The 20,834-nt window shown below is 44.9% G+C and overlaps 2 protein-coding genes across 2 annotated transcripts in view; both read left to right on the top strand.

The window, feature by feature from the left end:
- The first annotated feature begins 1,244 nt into the window (after positions 1-1,244).
- On the top strand, positions 1,245-14,967 carry LOC109924003 (interferon-induced very large GTPase 1-like). Its single transcript, XM_048620023.1, is given in 6 exon segments — positions 1,245-1,548; positions 6,083-6,181; positions 6,579-6,595; positions 7,276-7,676; positions 7,678-10,932; positions 10,934-14,967. Coding segments are annotated over 6 exon segments (5,103 nt in total). The 3' UTR covers positions 11,961-14,967.
- Positions 14,968-15,642: 675 nt separating this feature from the next.
- The window catches only part of lamtor4 (late endosomal/lysosomal adaptor, MAPK and MTOR activator 4), an 8,706-nt gene continuing 3,514 nt past the window's right edge, over positions 15,643-20,834 (top strand). The window contains exons 1-2 of the mRNA XM_020510016.2: positions 15,643-15,771; positions 20,165-20,245. Coding sequence (XP_020365605.2) covers positions 15,769-15,771; positions 20,165-20,245 — 84 coding nt within the window. The 5' untranslated portion in view covers positions 15,643-15,768. The remainder of the gene's footprint in view (positions 15,772-20,164; positions 20,246-20,834) is intronic.

Below are 20,834 nucleotides of genomic sequence, written 5' to 3'. Positions count from 1 at the left end.
TTGCCAAAACTTTAAATGGACTTATTTTATTCATTCATGGGATGTGTGTGTGTCACTGGTGGCGCTGAACCTACTAAAACCCGTGTTGACCGGGCTGTTAGGAAGGGAAGTCTAGGATTTTGAATGTATGAATGAAATAAGGTCACGGTTAGGCCATTCAGCTTCTTGGACCTGTGCTGCTTTTCAGTATGATCACAGCTGATCTGATCGCAGGCTCCAGTCAGGGAGGGCTGGAAGACAGGTGTCAGGCGTGCCAAGGGGAACTGAACGCTGCCAAACAGGAGCTGGGCTGAGAACTCACGCCAGGTTGTAAAGGGGTGTTCCAGGAGCCTCCGAACGGGCTGATTTGACACTCTACCTGCAAATTTGGACGCTACTTACTTCAGTGTCATTCGATGCAGGTTCCCTTGATGAGGACAGGTGGCCTTTAAGAGGGGCAAGACGGGAGGGCTATGTTCTCGCGCTGCATATGTTGCCCCCCACCCCAACGTTAAATGCCCCAGCAGCACCAGGACTGATCACTTCAAAGCTACAATTGAGTTTATGCACTACCCAGCTCCATAGCAAGAGGCACTGGTGCGTATTGGACCAATTAGGCAGTTTACCACCAGCGCAACCACTTCAAAAGGAAATTGTGGAGAACTTGACAAAGCACATAAGGATATATGGGATATAGCAGCAGAGTCGGGCCATTCGGCCCATCAATTCTGCAATGGGTTCCATACATTCACTGTCCTCTGGTTGAAGAATTTCCTCCTCATCTCAGTTCTAAAGGGTCATCCCTTCACTCTGAGGCCTTGGGTCTAGTATCTCCAACTAGTAGAAATATCTTCTCCTCGTCCATTGTGTAAGTTTCAGTCAGATCCCCCCTCATCCTTCTAAATTCCATCGAGTACAGATCAAGAGTCCTCAACCTCTCCTCACATGACAAGCCTTTCATCCCCAGGTCCATTCTTATAAACGTCCTCTGCACTCCCTCCAAAGCCAGCGCATCATTCTGAACGTAAATAAATGTCTTTCTTTTTGTAAAATAAAAATCACAGTTCAATCGCACCTAAATAACATTTTGTATTTTTTACTGGCATAGCAGCATCTGTCAACAGGATTCAGATTTAAACTGTTGTTAAAGAAGGCGAGAACAGCACAGAGAGAATTAATATTTCCAAATTATTGCTTCAAAATCTATTGACGATTTGGCTAACGACCTTGCATTTTCTCACAGGTGTTGCTAACTGTCCCACAAAATGGCTTCAGGACAGCGTCTGTCAGAAGTTCTTAGGAGAAAACGTAGAACACTCATTAATATTCTGAAACAGCAACCGAACATTGTCCTTGATGAGTTGGATGCGATGCTCACCTTCACAGTGGATGAGTATAATCAGATTGATGGGATCACAGACTCCAAGGAAAAGATCAGAATACTTATAAATACTGTGGTTCAGAAGGGAGAGGAGGCTTGTGAGAACTTTCTCGGGGTTCTGCAAAGTTTACAGAGTGAACTGCCAGGAGCGGATAAAGTATTGGTTGGCTTTAATCTTAGAGTAAGAGGTGAGCAGAAGCTTGCAAGTCAGTGTTACTAAATTAACAGTCAGACCCTGTAAATTTTAAAATCATTACGGAAAAGGGATAAGGATAGCGCAGAAGTTAAGTCTCTAAATTGGAAGGAAGGCCGACTTTCAACGTCATTAGGCAGGATCTGACAAACATAGACTGGGAACAAAAACTGAAAGAACTGTGGATGCTGTAAATCAGGAACAAGAACAGAAGTTGCTGGGGAAGCTCAGCAGGTCTGGCAGCATGTGTGAAGGAAAGAACAGAGTTAATGTTTCGGGTCTGGTGACTGAGGAAGGGTCACTGGACCTGAAACATTAACTCTGTTTTTCCCTTCATAGATGCTGCCAGACCTGCTGAGCTTTTCCAGCAACTTTGTTTTTGATTCTGTGTAGACTGGGAGCAGCTACTTGCTTTCTTCACCACCCTGTCTACCTGTGCAAACACCTTCAGGTCTACATTTGGAAATGTGGAAGTCTAGCATCGTGAGAGTTCAGAGCCAGCTAAGAGTGAAGGACTAGGGAAGCAAGTCCAGAGAATCCTGGATGTCAACAGAGTTTGATAAAGAAAAAGAAGGAAGCATATGTTAGGTACAAACCATCAGAAACAGGGGAGGTCCTTCCAAAGTATAAAGCATAGGGGGATGCTTAAAAAGAAATTAGGAGGGCAAAGAGGAGCCACAAAATATCTTGGGCAGATAGATTAAGAAAAACTCCAAGGCATTTTATGAGTATACAACGAACAAGAGGATTACCAGGGAAAGTGTGGGCCCTATTAGAGACCAAAGGACAATCTGTGCAAAGAGCCAGATGATGTAGGTGAGGTCTTAAATGAATATTTCTTATCCGGAGTCACAAAGGAGAAAGACATTGTTCTTGAGCACGTTAAAGATTAACAAGGAGATGTTTTAACAGGTATGAAAGTGCATAAATCCCCAGGGCCTGATGAGATGTATCCCAGGCTGTTACGGGAGGCAATAGAGGGGATTGCTGGGGCCCTGGAGGAGATATTTAATACTTCACTGGCCACAGGTAACGTGAAGATGACTGGAAGATGGCTAAAATGGTTCCTTTGTTCAAGAAGGGCAGCAGGGAAAGGCCAGGCAATTACAGACCAGTTCGTCCTGACATCAGTGGTAGGGAAATTTTGGAAAAAATTCTGAGGGACAGGATTAACCAACACTTGGAAGGGCAGGTATTTGTTAGAAGGAGATCCTGTCAGACTAATTTAATTGAGTTCTTAAAAATCTGACTAAATGTACCGTATCGATGACGGCAGTGCAGTTTATGTGATTTACATAGACTTTAGTAAGTCCTTTGATAAGGTCCCACGTGGAAGGCTGGTCCAAAAGGTAAGATCCCATGGGATCCAAGGCATGTTGGCAAACTGGATCCAAAACTAACTTGCAAATAGGAGGCAGAGGGTGATGGTGGAGGGTTGTTTTGGTGAAAGGAAGCTTGTGATCATCACATGTACCCAGATATAGTGAAGAATAATGTTTTGCGTGTTTTCCGGACAAATCATCCCTTGTATAAGTACATCACAGCAATAGAACAGAATTATGTGACACATACCTGATTGTCCATCTTCCAGTTATGCCTGGAATCTAGGCTGATAAAAGTCCTGGATAAATTTCATGTCAATTTCACATTTCAGCAGAACATCTGTGAGCTTTCGGTGATAAACATTAACACTGAAATGTGCAGAAGTGTTTTTCGCATAATTCTAGATATTTATAGAAGTTTGATCTGAAGATAAATATTCCCTTAAGGACCCGAGGCTAAAAATGAAACATGACTGTTTCAGAGGAAGGGAGTAGCTGGAATAGCTTATTTTGCTTTTCCACATTTTTCTTGTGTATTTCGACATTTCTCGTGTATTTGACGTGTGCAAAGAGGATTGTAAACAGATGGATTTACCACAGCTAAGAGAGTAGTGTATTAGTAGTATCATTGGACTAATAATCCAGAAACCTACATTAATGATCTTGGGCCATGAGTTTGAATCCCACCACAGCAGATTCAACAAAAAACCCGGGGAGTTGTGGGGAAGCTGATGCAACGAGGTAAGCATTGTTGACCCCTGTAAAACATCTATCTGATTCATCTACATCTTTTTTTAGGGAAGCAAATCTGCTGTCCTTACCTGGTCTGGCTTACTTTTACTCCAGACCCACAGACAATGTGATTGACTCTTAACCTTTTTAGGGATTTAGGGATGGAGAAGAAATGCTGGTCCAGCCAGTAAGGTCCACATTCCACTGAAATAACTCCACAACGGCCAGTATCCCATTTTCATATTATCCTTTATTTGTACATCAATGGTCGTTGACTTGAGTACTGCCTCATTCAGAGTCAAATACCAGAGCGTCAGTATCTGTGACACTCAGCCTTTTTTTATATGACAGTCAGGGCTCCCTGAATGGACCAGGTTAACAGCCCCAATCAGGGAACTCATATTCTATGAGTTCCAATTGACTGACCTTGTTAAATCATTACATCATGACTATTTTTTAAAAAAGTCTATAACCCACAGGAATTGGTGCTTGTTCCACTTTTGTTTGTCATTTATATAAACAATTTGGATGAGAATATAGGAGGCTTGCTTAGTACGTTTGCAGATGACGCCAAAATTGGTGGCATAGTAGACAGTGAAGAAGGTTACTAGGATTACAAAATCTTGATCAATTGGGTCAATGGGCCGAGGAGTGGCAGATGGAGTTTAATTTGGATAAATGCAAGGTATTGCATTTTGGTAAAAACAAACAAGGGCAGGACTTACACAATTAATGGTTGGGCCCTGGATAGTGTTGTAGAACAGAGGGACCTAGGGGCTCAAGTACATAATTCTTTGTTGTTTGTGTCACCTGTAGGCAGGATGGTTAAGAAGACGTTTAGCACGCTTGCCTTCATTGCTCAGACCTTTTGAGTATAGGAGTTGGGATGTCATGTTGATGTTGTACAAGACATTGGAGAGGCCTCTTCTGGAGTACTGTATCTAGTTCTGGTCACCCTGTTATAGGAAGGATAATATTAATCTGGAGAACATTCAGAAAAGATATACCAGGATTGAGTTGTAAAAATAGACTGGAACTTTTTTGACTGGAGCCTAGAAGCTAGAGGGGTGACCTTTATAGAGGTTTATAACATCATGAGGGGCATAGATAAGGTGAATAGCAAAGGTCTTTTCCCTTGGGTGGAGGAGTTCAAAAATAGGGTGGCATGTTTTTAAGGAGAGAGGAAGAAGATTTAAAAAGGACCTAAGGGGCTACTAACTGTAAGTTAGTTTGGTGCAAGGGAGCAAGAAGGCACCTTCTAAAAAGAAAACCGAATTACCTAAGAAAAGGAACCATTTGTAAGTTTCGGTGTTCAAATGTCAGATGTTTGTAAATCAGGGATCCCCTGTAAATGGTTCTGCATAGATTTTCTAAGCTGTTTCCAGTTATTTAAATCTGTTTACTCACAGGAGAGGGGAGAAACACTTACTAATTGTTTTTGTGATTTGTGTGTTTATCTGTATTAATAAAATTACCAATCTTTCTTCAAGAGAGCAAGGGAAATAAACAATCATGTTCTAAAATTCTGCCATTTGGTAAAAGGTTTAGGTCCATAATTATAATGTAAATGCACTTGAGCAGAAATCTGAACTTTAACTCTGAAAAACCAGTGCGAAATGTCGTCCACAATTTACGGCCAGTTTGATAATTTTGTGCCGAGCACAAATTCCATCCCTAGACAACACTCTGATTGAGATACAATTCCTGACCCTCACAGCCTATTTGCCACTTAATGGTGGCATGCTAGCTCAGTGGTTAACACCGCTTCCTGACAGCGCCAGGGATCCGGGTTCAATTCCACCCTTGGGTGACCGTCTATGTGGAGTTTGCAAATTCTCCCTGTGTGTGCGTGGGTTTTCTCTGGGTGCTCCAGTTTCCTCCCAAAGTCTAAGGATGTGCAGGTTAGGTGCTTGGCCATGGTAAGTTGTCCAGAGATGTGCAGGTTAAGCATGGTAAATGTGGGGTTACAGGGATAGGATAGGGGCCTAGGCCTGGGTGGGATGCAGTTCAGAGGGACGGTGTGGAAATGATGGGCCGAATGACCTACTTCCGCACTGTAGGGATTCTATGATGATTCTAATGCTTCACTAAATTAAGTGTCTTCCTGCAACTTCCTCATTGTGATCTTAATCTTCCGCTGATGAGTACTGGCATTGTTAAACGGATTTGTTCTGACTTTGTAAGAAGTGTTTTGGTAGTTAGCATTAAGAGATATCATAGAAGAAACATCTGCATTACTCTACACACAGTTGCACGAGGATGGAATCAAACCCGGGTCCCTAATGCCGTGAGGCAGTAGCGCTGACCACTGAGCCGCTGACATATGGAGTCAGGCTGTGGGTCAGCCATGATTTCATTGAACGGTAAACAGATTCGATGGGTTACTCCCTCCTCCTGTTCCTAACTTATTGTGGAAGTAGTGCCATTTTGATGCATTGTACGTTTGACAAGACCTATTTATACCTCCTGACTCAGGTGAATCTTGCTGCACTACTGCAAATGGGACTCCTGCTGCCAAGATGGACTTGCTCAATCAAGAAGAAGAAGAAAATCGTCAAAGAATTGGAAAAGGAGGTGCATCATTTATTGATTTGAGTTTGGAACAAACAACAATTTATTTCCTGGACCTGTAAAGGTTTTACTGTATTCTCTACAGTGGTGGGGTTGCTTAAGATTCAAACTTCTTTCCTTAACCAAAATAGAAACTTCTGGAGAAACTCAACAGGTCTGGCAGCATGGAGAGAGAGAGTTAATGTTTCCAGTCCTGTGAAACCATTTTTTTTCCTTAACTTACTGGTTCAGATTTCTAATGGATCTCATAGGCCAGTCTTGGAAGTGAAAAAAATATTTGGGGGCTTGAAGTCACATTGTGCGATGTTACAAAAACATTTCCGGTGAAATTCTTTTGTTCCATGGGTGACAAATCTGTGAGTGATTCATCATAAATGAATTAACACTTTTCTCAAAATAGCTAAGGAATTTCTTATGGTAAAGTAGCGACAATGCCACAATTTCTAACCATCCAGTTTTTAACAATGGAGTACAAAGGAGGTGCACTGGTTTAGGGATATTTTAGGTTCATCTAGAATCTTGCATTGTAGGGGTAAGATGTCATGATCTAGTTTGGGGTTGGCACATTTAATAACAAAACAAGCCATTTTTAACATGTAAACAAAAACACAAGGGGCGAAGCAGCAGTTAGCACTGCAACAAATCTGCACTGACCCTCTGAAGAGCATCCAGCTCAGACCTGACCCCTCCCCACTCCTATCCCCATAAACCTGCAATTACTACGGTTAATCCACCTAGTTTGCACATCCCTAGACACTATGGGCAATTTAGCATGGCCAATCCACCCTAACCTACACATTTTTGGACTTTGGGAGGAAACCAGAGCCTGGTGGACAAAGGGAGAATGTGCAAACTCAACACAGACAGTCCCCCATGGGTGGAATTGAACCTGGGTCCCTGGCGCTGTGAGGCAGCAGTGCTAACCACTGAGTCACCGTGCCACCCAAGATGCGCACTTAATTATTAAGAAATCTCTTGTGTAACTTAGTGTAAACTTGAGGGAACCTTTTTCTATGCTGGAATGGACTGTGATATCAGAACAGGAGTGTGCTTACTTAACATATTAGAAACATTTTTTTTAATTTTTCATTTCACAGTCAAACAATTTTCAGGAGGTGCTTTCCAAGCTGAAACTGGAGAAGTACTTGAGAGAGAAACTTTCTTTAAGCAAAATTCTTGAAATTGGCCCAGAAACCATAGTGTGTGCAAAGCCACAAAGCTTGGAAGAAGTTCCATGGTATTTTCTAAAGAAACTTATGATTCTCAACTTGACGGCCAGAAATATCAGATGCTTAGCGGATGTTCCTGAACCAACTGTTGATCAAACAAATTTTTCCAACCTTTTTGACAACACGGGAAAAGATGTTGGCGATGCATGCAATCCACTGGATGTCATCACTGCAGTCTTCCTTTGTGCTGACAGCATCCTGCAGCAAGAGATGATGATGAAGATGTCTATGTGCCAGTTTGCACTGCCTCTCTTACTGCCAGATTACAGCAAGGTTCATTGTGAAGAAGTGGAGACCTCAGTCACTGGAAGCGAGTAAAGGATTCAAGGAGGCAACTATGGCAACCACGCCAATGCATGTTATTTCATTTATTCGCCTGAGTGGGTGCAATACTTCCAAATCAAAGGTTCTCAATGAGGTGTTAAGTCACCCTCACCATCATCACAATTTCTTTGTCACTCACAGCATGGAATGTGGCGACATTCCTCGGAAAATTTCAGACGGATTGGTGGAGGTCTGCTGGTACCTCCCCTGTGGCACGGGAAATATTGATATCTTCACAGAACCCGTTCTCATTGCCAATTTACGTGGTGATGCAGGTGTGCTATACTCTCAGGTCCATTTCCTGGCTAAGGTATCCTCAGCCGTCTTTATATTTGTCGATCAGGTTGGTGCTGACGAGTTTGCGTTCTTGGAGTCAGTCGCTGAATTGCAAACGCAATACTTCCTCATCCTCAATCCACAACCCGACCAGCAGGTTGTGACGAGCAGCTTTCTCCAGAAACTGGCCCCACTAATGAAGCTGGAACGAAACCACATCATCATGATGAATAAGAACGTGAATGAATCAACGTTTGTTAAACAAATCCATTCGAGCATCGAGACGGTTTTGAAAGACGTGACAGACCACGTCAGCATGGAGCAAATGGCTGATGTAGCTCGCAAGTTAGCGATATTTGTGGATGAAGATGAGCCACAGTGCCAACATGCTAAAGAAGTGGCAGAGACTATTACTGCTGCTGTGGGAGACATGCCAAGTCTGGCACAGTATAAGACGAAAAATCTACCCTTACAAGGAGAGCTCTGGAAGAAATTGTCCAAGTTAGGTAAGGAACTTTGTCGCCAGAAGAAGCGTGGAGATAAGCCTATCGAAATGTACATCACTGAACTCAGAGTTGAACAAACACATTTGTGGAAGAAACAGCGAGAGTATGACATTACAGAGAGCCTTTCTGAGTTTGTCACAGAAATGGCAAATATGAGCCACGATGAAAGACACTGTTTCCTGAAATGGATCAAATATCTTCTCGATGCCACTGCACGAGAAGAGCTTTCTGAATTACGTGAGGCTTATAAACAACTGTGTAAAACATTGCCTGGTGCAACTGAAAAACTTGCTGAACTCGACAAACAAATATCAGACAGTTCTCTGGGGCTAGAACATTTCAAGAGAGAAATAGGACAGGTTTATGAAGCTGAGGCAACTCTAATTAAGGAACATATTCTGTCAGAAAATAGTCGCCAGTACACATCACTTCCTAGCATGGCTGCCGATCTTATGTTAGATGGCTTTCCACTTGAACTTCTGGATGGTGATGCGTCCAGCATTTCTGAACAATGGGTCAGCGCTGTGCTCACAAGTCTTTCAGAGAAACTGGGACCAGATACTAAAATAGCTGTTCTGACTGTACTGGGTGTACAGAGTACAGGGAAGTCTACCCTCTTGAACACAATGTTTGGTTTGCAATTTGCAGTGAGCAGTGGGAGATGTACAAGAGGAGCTTTCATGCAGTTGATCAAAATTACAGGAGACCTGAGAAAGGAGACTGGTAGCGACTTTCTGATGATTATTGATACCGAAGGGTTAAAAGCTCCAGAACTGGCAAAGCTGGAGGACAGCCATGAACATGATAATGAACTTGCAACGCTGGTCGTTGGATTGAGTGATGTTACGTTAGTCAACATTGCCATGGAAAACTCTTCCGAAATGAAGGATGTCTTGCAGATAGTGGTGCACGCCTTCCTGAGGATGAAAGAGGTAGGGCACAAACCAAACTGTCAGTTCATTCATCAAAACGTGGGAGAAGTGTCGGCACATGATCAGAACATGAGAGACAGGAAGCATCTCCTGGATCAGTTAAATGAAATGACAAAGGCAGCAGCAAAGATGGAGAAGAAAGACCAGGAGTTCACAAAGTTTTCAGATATCATGGAATACGATCTTGAAAAGAACAACTGGTACATTCCAGGTCTCTGGCATGGTGTTCCTCCCATGGCATCAGTAAACACTGGCTACAGCGAAAATGTGTTCGAGCTTAAGAAATATCTGTTTGATTTACTTAAGCAGTGCAAAGGAAGAAAAGAACCATTTACAATTCACCAATTCACAGAATGGATGAAGAGTTTATGGAATGCGGTCAAGTATGAAAATTTCATTTTCAGCTTTAGAAACAGCCTAGTTGCAGATGCTTACAGCCAGCTCAGCTTGACGTATTCAGAGTGGGAGTGGCAATTTAGAAAAATCATCCATTCCCAGGTTGAAAAGGCTGAGAATAATATCGGGAATCATCCTCTAGATCAGCTTGATGATTTGTACCAGACTCTGATTCGAGAAACAAGTGAAGCTCTCCAGACGCAAAAAGAAATGATTCTCACTCATCTGGACGAATATTTCAACAGCAAAGTAGAGAACATCCACCTTGTGGAGAAATTCAAAACTGATTTCACCTTGAGTGCTGAGAGTTTACAAAATGAGCTTGAGATTTACAGTAAGCGCAAATGTGAGGATGCAATTCAGAGGCGCAAAGGCATGGACAAACTGGTCAACATACAGGAGTATCAGGGAATTATTCAGAAAAATGTCTGTGAACTGCTCCAAAGGTGCAAAGAGTTGGATTCTGTACTCAATGACAGTAACCTCAAGGAACAGTTTGAAAAGATGTGGAGAGATATAGTCAAGCCACTTCAAGGGATCTCACTCAAAAAACAGAATATTGAAATACAATGTGAAAACCAACTGCAACAAAATCTATGTCATCGGGGTAGTGCAGTGTGCCAGAGATTACGTACAGCTGGGAAACTATCTGAAAAAGGAAAGGTCTTGTTTAAAGTTACCAAGGATCATATTGAAAGGAACTTTTACCAAAGATGTAAAGACATTTTTACAAATGGATATAACAATGAAGTGCAAATGTTTGCAGATAATTTAATTAGAAGTGCTGAGCAGTTTGCACAGGAAAAGCTTGAAGCAAAAGTTGACTTTGATCAAACTTACTGTCATACATTGCTGAGACAAACTGATGATAATTTACTCCATGGGAAATATGGCAACTTTCACACGACTAATACATTTGAGGTGGATCTAAAGCTGCATATATGTGGTCGTGTCCTGCCGATTTTCGAAAAGATGCACCAAGATTTCTTCAGAGAGAATGATCCACTGACTCGTCTGGAAGAAATGAAGATTGCTTACTATTCCACTTTTAAAGATATTTACCACGAGAAAGATCAAAGTCAGAAAAGGCCATCAGCCAGCCCTTCACAATGCCATTGACAAAAAGCTTGGTGTGGAGATTGTCGAGGATGTAAAAGCTAGCTGCACAAACCATGAAATGAGCAGCACAGCTTATCTCCAAGCTGCGATTCTACTGGACTTGCTGGAAGAGCACTGTGTGGAAAATTACACACAATACATTGAAGACTATAAGCATTTTGCAAGACCGTGGATCAGGAAAAGAATAATAAAGAATTACAGAGAAGTAACTAAAATTATGGAGATCGTCACAAAAATAATCCGAGCACTTATACGAAAGACAAAAGATGCCATAAAACAAGCAATGGTGACAGAGAAGGAGTGCGTGTCAGAATTTTTAACAGAATTTTGTGATATTTTGAAGAATGATTTTGTGATTAACAAGGGGAGTTTGGAAATTGTACTCTTTCAGAATGCTAACACAGCTAGCGACTTTGCAGCTGATCTTACTGTGGCCCTGGATGATGTCGAGCAGAAACTCATATCAGACTTTCATAAGAATTGCGACATCGAAGAAATTCTGCCACGTCTGCCAATGCAGCCGGATGAAGAGATCTTCCGTGAAGTTCTTGGCTGCGGGAAGATGTGCCCGTTCTGCGGAGTGCCGTGTGAACGAGGAGGCTCGGGACACAAGGAGCATTTTGCTGCAATACATCGGCCTAAGGGACTAAATAGTTTTCGCTATATTACCAACGAAAAGCTTGTGGCGACAGTGTGTAATTCTGCAGTAGCATCCGATGCTTTATTCCGCTGTGCAGCAACACAATATGTATTCCATCCATACAAAGACTACCGCAGCGTAAATAATTATTTCGCTTCCTGGAATATTCCACCTGACACAAGTATCCAAGCATCAGCCTACTGGAAATACGTCCTGTCTACTTTTAATACAGAGTTTGCAGAAGCTTACAAGGCCAAAAAAGCTGACATTGCTGTAGACTGGAAAAATATAAAAAAGGAAACTGTAAGGGCAGAAATTGAGAAAACATACAATACGTTTAGGGTAAAAGAACTGAAATGATTACAAATACAGGGTGATCAGACGTCCACTTTTAATACCATTAAAAGCATTAACTCCAGTTTTACATGAGGACTCTCATCATTACTCAAGACTAAATGAGTTAATGAAGTACAAAATCAGGAAGCAAAGAATTTCAGAAATTGCATGAAGAATGCCAGTGAACTGAATTGTCTAGTCTCCTACAAGAGAGATAGTTGCCGATCTAGGGAGGTATAATGTACTGGTCAATGTTGCCTTAGTGGCTATAGTTTGCTTTAAATATATTTCTTAGATTGTAGTTGAAGTAGTCGGACTAGAAACAATGATTAAATTAGGATAGGTTGCAGTAAGTGGAAAGAATCAATTGTCATATTTCTGAACTCTTATTGTATCATCCTACAACACGTGAACATATTCAATAAAGTTTGTTATGCATTAATCTGTGTCTTGATTAGCTCCTCTTTCTGAGATAACAACGTGTAGAGCTGGATGAACACAGCACGCCAAGCACATCAGAGGAGCAGGAAGACTGATGTTTCGGGCCTAGACCCTTCTTCATAAATGCTTTTCTGAAGAAGGGTCTAGGCCTGAAACGTCAGCCTTCCTGCTCCTCTGATGCTGCTTGGCCTGCTGCGTTCATCCAGCCCTACACCTTGTTATCTCAGATTCTCCAGCATCTGCAGTTCCCACTATCTCTCTAGCTTCTCTTTCTGTCCTGTTTTGCTTAATGCATTCCTTCTGTTACGAAAATAACTCACAGCTACAACTTAGCTACAATTGTTGGGATGCTGTGGACAAGCCTGTCCATCCCTAATTGCCCTCAAAGTGGTGGCAGTCGGATTACTGAGTGTGAGGTACAGAGAAGAGTTACGAAGATGCTGCCAGAAATGAAGAATTTATTTGAGGTAAGACTGGATGAACACAAGAAGGATTCTTACCTACATAGAAACAATATATAACCATTACATACTGTGTTAAAGTTGACACATTAAATATGAACATAAAAACAATTCCCTGATTGAAATCCACAATTAAATTGCTGGATAGTTTTAACCATATCCTTGCTTTTATGCACTTGTTTTCTTTGGACAGAGGAGGCTGAGAGAAGATTTAATTGAGGTGTATAATATCATTTAGATTTATTTAATATTGTCACGCTTACCTACAGTGGAAAGTGTTGTTTCGCAAGTTATTCGCAAGGTGTCACCACTCTCCAGCGCCATCTCGGATCTGTTTGCATTGCATGCTTTTACTGCAATAGCTGTGGTATTTTTTGGTTCAGCAGTTCATCTTCTTCTCAGTTGGCTTTCCTTCTTCTTTCTCTTTCTCCGCTGCTCCTCCAGTCACTGCTACTTAACATCGGCTGGGATCTTGGTAACGGGCTTCTCCACCATATCCGAGCGGAAGAAGGCCATAGGCCTGAGGCCGCGCGAGTCTCCTACCTCTTGTTCCATCTCTGATGCTCCTCTGGGTGCTGATGCTGGATATCGGCTGCTGGGGTCCTGGTTCCGGGCACATCCTCTGCCTCTGCTCGTGTGGCATGTCCAAGCTAGAATGGGCCATGGGCCTGCTGCTACACAGGGCCCTGCCTCTTGCAGAAGGATGTGACCCAAGGCAATCAAAGAGGGGAGAACAGTGGAGAATGGGAGATAAAGGGAGACAGACATAATAGAAAAGGGCCTACTTCCCTTAGCAGACCTGTCAAGAATCTGGAGGTGTAGCAATTTGTTGGATTGGAGAGGAGTTGAGTAGATATTTACCCAGAAAACAGTGTGGATTTGGAACTCTCCATCTAAAAGTTCTGTAGTGAAGCATAAATTCACATTGCATTTAAAATAAAATCTTTTTGGATGCACACTTGAAGTGCTATAAGCTACACGGCTATGGAGACAGGGCTAGTAAGAGAAATTAGGCTGGATGGTCCACCTTGGTTGGCACAGATGATGGGCCAAATGGGATCACTCTGCTCAGTAAAACTTTTGTTTGTGCCAGTCTTCTTGAAATGTTGCAGCCCAAGTCACGAAGGTATTCTAGCTACTGCTGAGTTTTGGCGAGTTGCCTGAAGTGCATCTTGTAGATGGTATACACATATTGCAGTGGTGGTGGAGGACGTAGACGCTTTAATGAGTGTTAATCAGCAGGCTGCTGGTGCTGATAAGAGAGCTTGTACGGAAGTTAGGGAGGGGATAGGTCAGTCCAGGCAGGACGGACAGGTCAAGGGGGCGGGATGAGGTTGGTGGGTAGGAGATGGGGGTGGGGCTTGAGGTGGGAGGAGGGGATAGGTGGGAGGAAGAACAGGTTAGGGAGGCGGGGACAAGCTGGACTGGTTTTGGGATGCGGTGGGGGGAGGGGAGATTTTGAAACTTGTGAAATCTACATTGATACCATTGGGCTGCAGGGTTCCCAAGCGGAATATGAGGTGCTGTTCCTGCAACCTTCGGGTGAGATGTAGGTATCAGCGGGCTACGCTTTTCGAGGCGTTCTTCCTCGGCTTTGCGCAGCCCCAGGGTGCTGCAGTGTGTTTCTTGCGGCTGGCTTTGAACGGGGTTTTGATGCGGCCCCGTTGGTGGGCATTTTGGGAACGATTGCTATTGTAGTTGAGTGCCCTATCCGTGCGGGTGACCTTCCTGTGTCCGTTGGCCTGGAGTTCACCGTCGGCCTTACGGTCGACCACTGTGTCCGGGAAGGGAGGTCTGTTGTTGTTCTCCTCCTCCTTGGTGAATTTTATGCCGGTGAGGATGTTATTTATGGGTTTTCCTCCAGTTTAGAGCGTTTAATAATGACAAAGCTGTCATCCACATAGTGGACCCATGGTTTTGGCTGGTCGTCCGTTCCACTCGACGCCTTACGGCTTCCGCTATTCACCCTGATACCGGTGATCCCATGGGTTATTCCGTTGATTTGTCCGTGTACCTTGCCGAGGAGCAAATTACTTCATGACGGCAAAATTAATCGACAGAAATAAATATAAATGAGTCTCATGTAAGAGACTGAGGGAACTCAAGCCGACCACATCAGGAGAGCGGGGCCGACCGAAGGGTGATTGACGGCCGGACGGTCCAACCGCAGTGTAGCGGCCCTATCGGAATTCACCAATCCGACGAAGGCAACGGCCTGATTGACGTCCCATCCAACCAAACGGACGGCCTGTGGGGCCTTTTAACCAATTGGCTTGGAGGATAGAGGAGGTGGGAGAGGGGCGTGACGCCCGCGCGGCAGACGGTTGGGGACAAGGAGGGCGGGAACACGCTCGAAGAGGAATGGGCGCGCGAGATCAGAAGGCGGGGAGGTGGACGGGTTTCGTCCAATCAATGACGAGGGCGCTGGCACCTGCATGTCATGTGATATACGGAAGGGGCGCGGCGTTGTGTCGTAGTACGGTGTGATTGCCGGCACCATGGACCAATAGAGGGGACGCTACCGTCCAACGGCCGGGAGACGAGAAGGCGGGTTGTTATTTGACCCATGATGGACGGCAATGTCGATCAATCAGCAGTTAGGATGGTGGATACTGTCCAATCGCCTGTGACGGAGGTTTTGGAGGGGGACCAGGTCATGTGAGACTGCACCGGGTGTGGGTGGGACGCCTGTTGAGTGATGATAGACGGTTATACTGACCAATCGGAATGAAGGGTGCGGCGAAGCCGTCCAATCGCCCGGGTCGCGGTGTGTCGTTTAAGTTGACTGACAGAGAAACAGACCAATCAGAAACCGGCGGCGCCCGGAATATGCGAACGAGACACGGTAGGGGGGGTGGGAATCTAAGTGTCATGTGACGCTGGCATTGACTGACGGGCGGTGGCTGAAGCGGAGCCCGGACTCTGTTTTGATGGTGAGTACGAGCTTGTTGGGTAGCGGGGGTTAAAAAAAACCCACCCGACTCTAACCCGATTCGTGGTGTACACTTTCTCCCGGGGGTGGCCGGAAGCCGTTTACCGAAAGCCGTTAACCTCCCATCACCTGTCATTCCCCGGGTGCCTGGGCCCGGGAGGTCACAGGTCACGGCCATTGGCCATTTCCCCCAGTTTAAAGTTAGAACGGGTCCTGGTCTAAAAATAACCCAAACCGCTTGAATTCAAACATTGCAATTTGTCATTTGCACCGCCTGGAATCGTTTGCATTGCATTGAATGCGCTGATGATATCCAACATTTGCTTGCACCAACCCCTTAACCTGCTGTTACATTTTGGATGGGCGATAGTCAATTGTTTACAAACGAGGGAGGGAGGCAGGCATCTGAAAAGGCGAGATAGTTCCATTCTTGAGATGGCTTCTGCCCTGGAGATTCCTGTGGACAAGTGGGGAGGGGGTATTCCTGGCACCAAACTGTCCAGGAATCCAGGCTTGAGGGGCCGAATGGCCTGCCCCACTTGTTTCCTATAATCCTAAGATCTTAGGGTATGCCACCACCCTCCTTTCTCACCTTCCCACCCGCTTTCTTTTTTGTCTGCAGCATTCAGTGTGTGGCCCTCTGTTGTTGATTTTATACATTCAGCTGCCCTCAACCTTTGAAAGTTCCTGTGTCAGAATAGGTGCGAGGTTGGAGTGCCATGAGGGTTGGATTGGGGTGGGATTAGTGGACCAGGTAAGAAAATGAGTGCTTAGCTTTGGTGGTTGGTGGGTGGTCCTATGGGGTTGATGTGTCTGGTCTGGGGTGGCAGGATTAGGTCGATGGGGAGGTGGGATCTGGCTGGAGTTTGTTGTCAAAGACCAGGGAGGTATGGGGTATATTGGGGTGGGGAGGGATGACTTGATTTGATTTATTATTGTCGCAGGTACTGAGATACAGTGAAAAGTAGTGTTTTGCATGTTACCCAGACAGATCATACCTTACACAAGTACATCAGGGTAATAAAACATAATGCAGAACATAGCATTACAGCTACAGAGAAGGTGCGGAGAAAGATCAACTCAAATATTTGAGAGGTCTTAAGTCTGATAACAGTGGGGAAGAAGCTGTTCTTAAATCTGTTTGTACAAACTTTTTTTCTATCTTCTGCCTGATGGAAGAGAGTATAACCGGAGTGGGAGGGGTCATTATGCTTTCCTGAGGAAGTGGGATGTGTGGATGGAGTCAGTGGATGGAAGGCTGCCTTGCGTGATGGACTGGACTGTGTTCGCAACTCTGTCGTTTTTTTTGTGGTCTTGGGCAGAGCTGTTGCCAGATCAAGCTGTGATGCATCCAGATAGAATGTTTTCTCTTTTGCATGGGCTGTGGGGTGGGGAGACCTAAGTTTGGTCAGTGATGAGTTAGGTTTAAGTTTTTAATGGCTATTAGCAGGAATTGGAACAGATTTTTAATCCTCCAACTTTTTAAAATCTAATCCTGGGTAACTTTTAACCTTGTGTAAATCAGAACCTTCTGACTTCAGTGAGCTCTTTCAAAGGGTTCCAAACGCGGAGGAATTACCCATTGGGAAAATTTGGTTTTCCAGGCAATTCCCACGGAGCCAGGTGCATCTGGGATTTTTGCATGGTCCTGACCTGCAGCTCCAGTCTATATTGCTGTAGCAACCATTTGGACATGGGAATATCCGTGTCAGTATGTCAGAGAGGTCAATAGCAGGAGGTGTAGATTTCCAGGGGTTGGGAGAAGGATGTGAGAGCAGTTGATGAGGAATTTTTTTGTTTAACCTACAATGTGGTGAGAATCTGTAAACCGCTGCCTGTTAGGCTGGTCTAGGCAGAAAGTCTCATCACATTTCTAAGAAATACTAGAATATACACCTGAAGCAGCATAACCTACAAGGCTACAGACCAAGAGCTGGACTGTGAGATTGGGGATGACTTCCAAATGCTCCCTCAACTCTTTGACCACTCTTTTGGTCATTAGGCTAACATCCCCTCGGGTAGCTTGGTGAAAGACGGTGCTTTATAAAGCTCTTATGAAGCACCATGGGATGTTTTAACAAACTCTGGAACAGTTACAACATGGAAGGAGGCCTTTCAGCCCATTGCATCTGTGCTGGGTCTTGAAGAGCAACTCGCCCAGACCCTCTCCCTTGCCTTTTTTCCTGTGAACCCGCATTATTTGTCCTGTCCAGAAAACAATCCATTCCCTTTTGAAAGCCACTACGCTGTCGGGTACCATGTTCCCAATCCCAACCACTCGCTGCGTTTTTACGAAAGAAAGTTTCCTTTCCTTTCCTACATCGCTCATCCTTTTCCCAGTCTCTTTGGTTGTCAATCCGACAGAGAACGTGAGAAATATAGGAGCAGGAGAATGGGCTGAATGGCATTGAGCACTGCTGTTTGCCTAGATCTTGGCTGAACCTCCACCTCAACCGATTTCCCGACACTATCCCAGTAGATAAGGTCATAAGAAACAGGAGCAGGACTGGGCCGTCGGGCCCCTCGAGCCTGCCCTGCCATTCAATAAGATCATGGCTGATCTTTTCGTGGACTCAGCTCCACTTACCCGCCCGCTCACCATAACCCTTAATTCCTTTACTGTTTAAAAATCTAATTTTGTCTTAAAAACATTCAACCATGTACCCTCAACTGCTTCTCTGGGCAGGGAATTCCACAGATTCACAACCCTTTGGGTGAAGAAGTTCCTCCTCATCTCAGTCCTAAATCTGCTCCCCTCTTATTTTGAGACTATGCCCCCTTGTTCTAGTTTCACCCGCCCAGTGGAAACAACCTCCCTGCTTCTATCTTATCTATTCCCTTCATAATTTCATACGTTTCTATAAGATTCCCCCTCGTTCTTTTAAATTCCAATGAGTATAGTCCCAGTCTAATCAATCTCTTCTCATAAGCCAACTCCGGAATCGACCTGGTGAACCTCCTCTGCACACCCTCCAGTGCCAGGAACATCCTTTCTCAAGTAAGGAGACCAAAACTGTACATGTTACCCCTTGATATCTTTAACATCAAGAAATTTATTGAACATACTCAATGGTTGAGCCTGCACAGTAATCTTGGGTGGACAATTCCAAGGACTCTCCACCCTCTGACTGGTTGGAAGAGATTGGATTTTTTGATAATAAAGGTTCTTTAAGTTATGGTTGGTTATGGTGCCAGGTGGTCGAGCGGTTAGAATACCGACTGGGTGAGTGAGGGCTTCTCTGTTTGAATAGGATGCTCTTTTGTCTGCACTTCAGTTCCACACAGCTCATTGTTGGGAAAGGTGGGGGCGGAGGTGGAATCGGGGTCAGTGTGAGTGATAGAGACAGACAGACAAACAAAGTAGACAGGCCAATTGGCAGACCTCCTCATGGATCAGCGCTCAATGCTGGCTGTAAACAGGCCCCTGGCCAGTGGGAGGTTGAGAGGATTCTTTGGCCTGACTGGTCTGCTGCGTCTTTCACCCTTGTGACCGTGCCTGGGAGACCTTGGGAGGGAACATGCGGTGTCCGGGGGCACGTGTGAGGTGTTCTGTGGGCACTGCAGGGGCTGTTGTGTGTTATCAAAATGACACTTCTTAATCTGAATTTAGTTGATTTAAAGTTTGAATCCTTCAGGGACTTAGCACCCTTTTTTTGCATGTTTTAATTTGAGTCTTTGTTTGATTCAAATGATTTTGAAAGAGCTGCAACAAAAACCCCTTTCATCTAGAAGGACAAGGGCAGCAGGTACATGGGACCACCGCCCCTCACAAGTTCCCCTCCCCTTCCTGATTCTGGAACTATATCGGCCATTCCTTCTATGTCACTGTGTCAAAGTCCTGGAATGGTTTTCCTACACCAGCCGTTCAACATGGTGTTCCCTGACTCCCCTCCCCAAACCATCTCCAGGACAGGGAGGGATGGGTAATTAATGCCGGTCCAGCCAACTGTGCCCACACCCATTGAACAAAAGAGATAAAGTGGGTGGGCAGAGTTTAAGGGGGAGCAGAAACACTGACACAGAGTATTTGGACCGAATGGTCTGTAAGTCCTACTGTTGTACAGCCAGGGATCAGCATTGTCATTTTCCTTTCTGTTGTGTCCGTCCCTCTGCAATGTCCACTATTTACAGAAGCTTTTTATTTCTGTCTTTTCTGATTTATTCTAACAATCTGCAATGCTGGACTTCTTTATTTCTTTATTTTTCTGAGAACTTACACTGAAGAATCTGTACCTAGGTGCCTTTTTAGTTATGTTAAAATGGTGCTGTAAGTGGTGACCTGTAAACTTTTCACTGCACTGGTCTGAGGACGTGTGACAATAAGGCTAACACAATTCAATGCTGCTCGCGTTGCACAAACCTGTTACGCTGTTTCTCGCTGTTGCTGTAAACAGGCTTCGACTTTGACACAAGGCTTGGAGAGAATCCCAGACCAGCTGGGTTACCTGGTCATTAGTGAAGATGGAGTCCTCTCCGTAAGTATGATGCGAGGCACAGTTGGTTCAAAGAGCAGAGCAGAGGGAACCGATCTCTGAGTTTGGGGGTCTGCTGGTTGAGGGGGAAAGATTTGTTGGGGGCAGGGTTCGGTTGTTCTTAACAAATCATGCTGGCCGGAGCTCGGGAGAAGGTGTGGAAGGAAATGGCAGGAAAGCCGAGGCATCAGCTCAACATCTCCCTGTCAGCCAGGAAGGGCCGAGTAAATGGAGTCAGGACAGGGGGTCCCCCTCGGAGCCGACCCTAAGATAACTCAGAGTCATGTTGCTGTGGGAGCGTTAGAGCTTCGCTGTCCGGGATGGGGGTTTATAGGACCTTCAGAGCCCAGGGAGACCTAGCTGGGGGAGGGATTGTTGGGAGGGGCTAGGAGCCGAGGGCGATCTGGCCGGGGGAGGGAGGGAGGCCGGCCAGGGGAGGGATTGTTGGGAAGGTCTAGGAACCGAGGGCGATCTGGCCGGGGGAGGGAGGGAGGCCAGGGGAGGGATTGTTGGGAAGCGCTAGGAGCTGAGGGAGACCTGGCCAGGGGAGGGAGGGAGGCCAGGGGAGGGATTGTTGGGAAGGGCTAGGAGC

The sequence above is a fragment of the Rhincodon typus genome, chromosome 45 (genome assembly GCF_021869965.1).
Source record: "Rhincodon typus isolate 14 chromosome 45, sRhiTyp1.1, whole genome shotgun sequence".
NCBI classification, from domain to species: domain Eukaryota; kingdom Metazoa; phylum Chordata; class Chondrichthyes; order Orectolobiformes; family Rhincodontidae; genus Rhincodon; species Rhincodon typus.
This window is presented reverse-complemented; position numbering and strand designations above follow the sequence as displayed.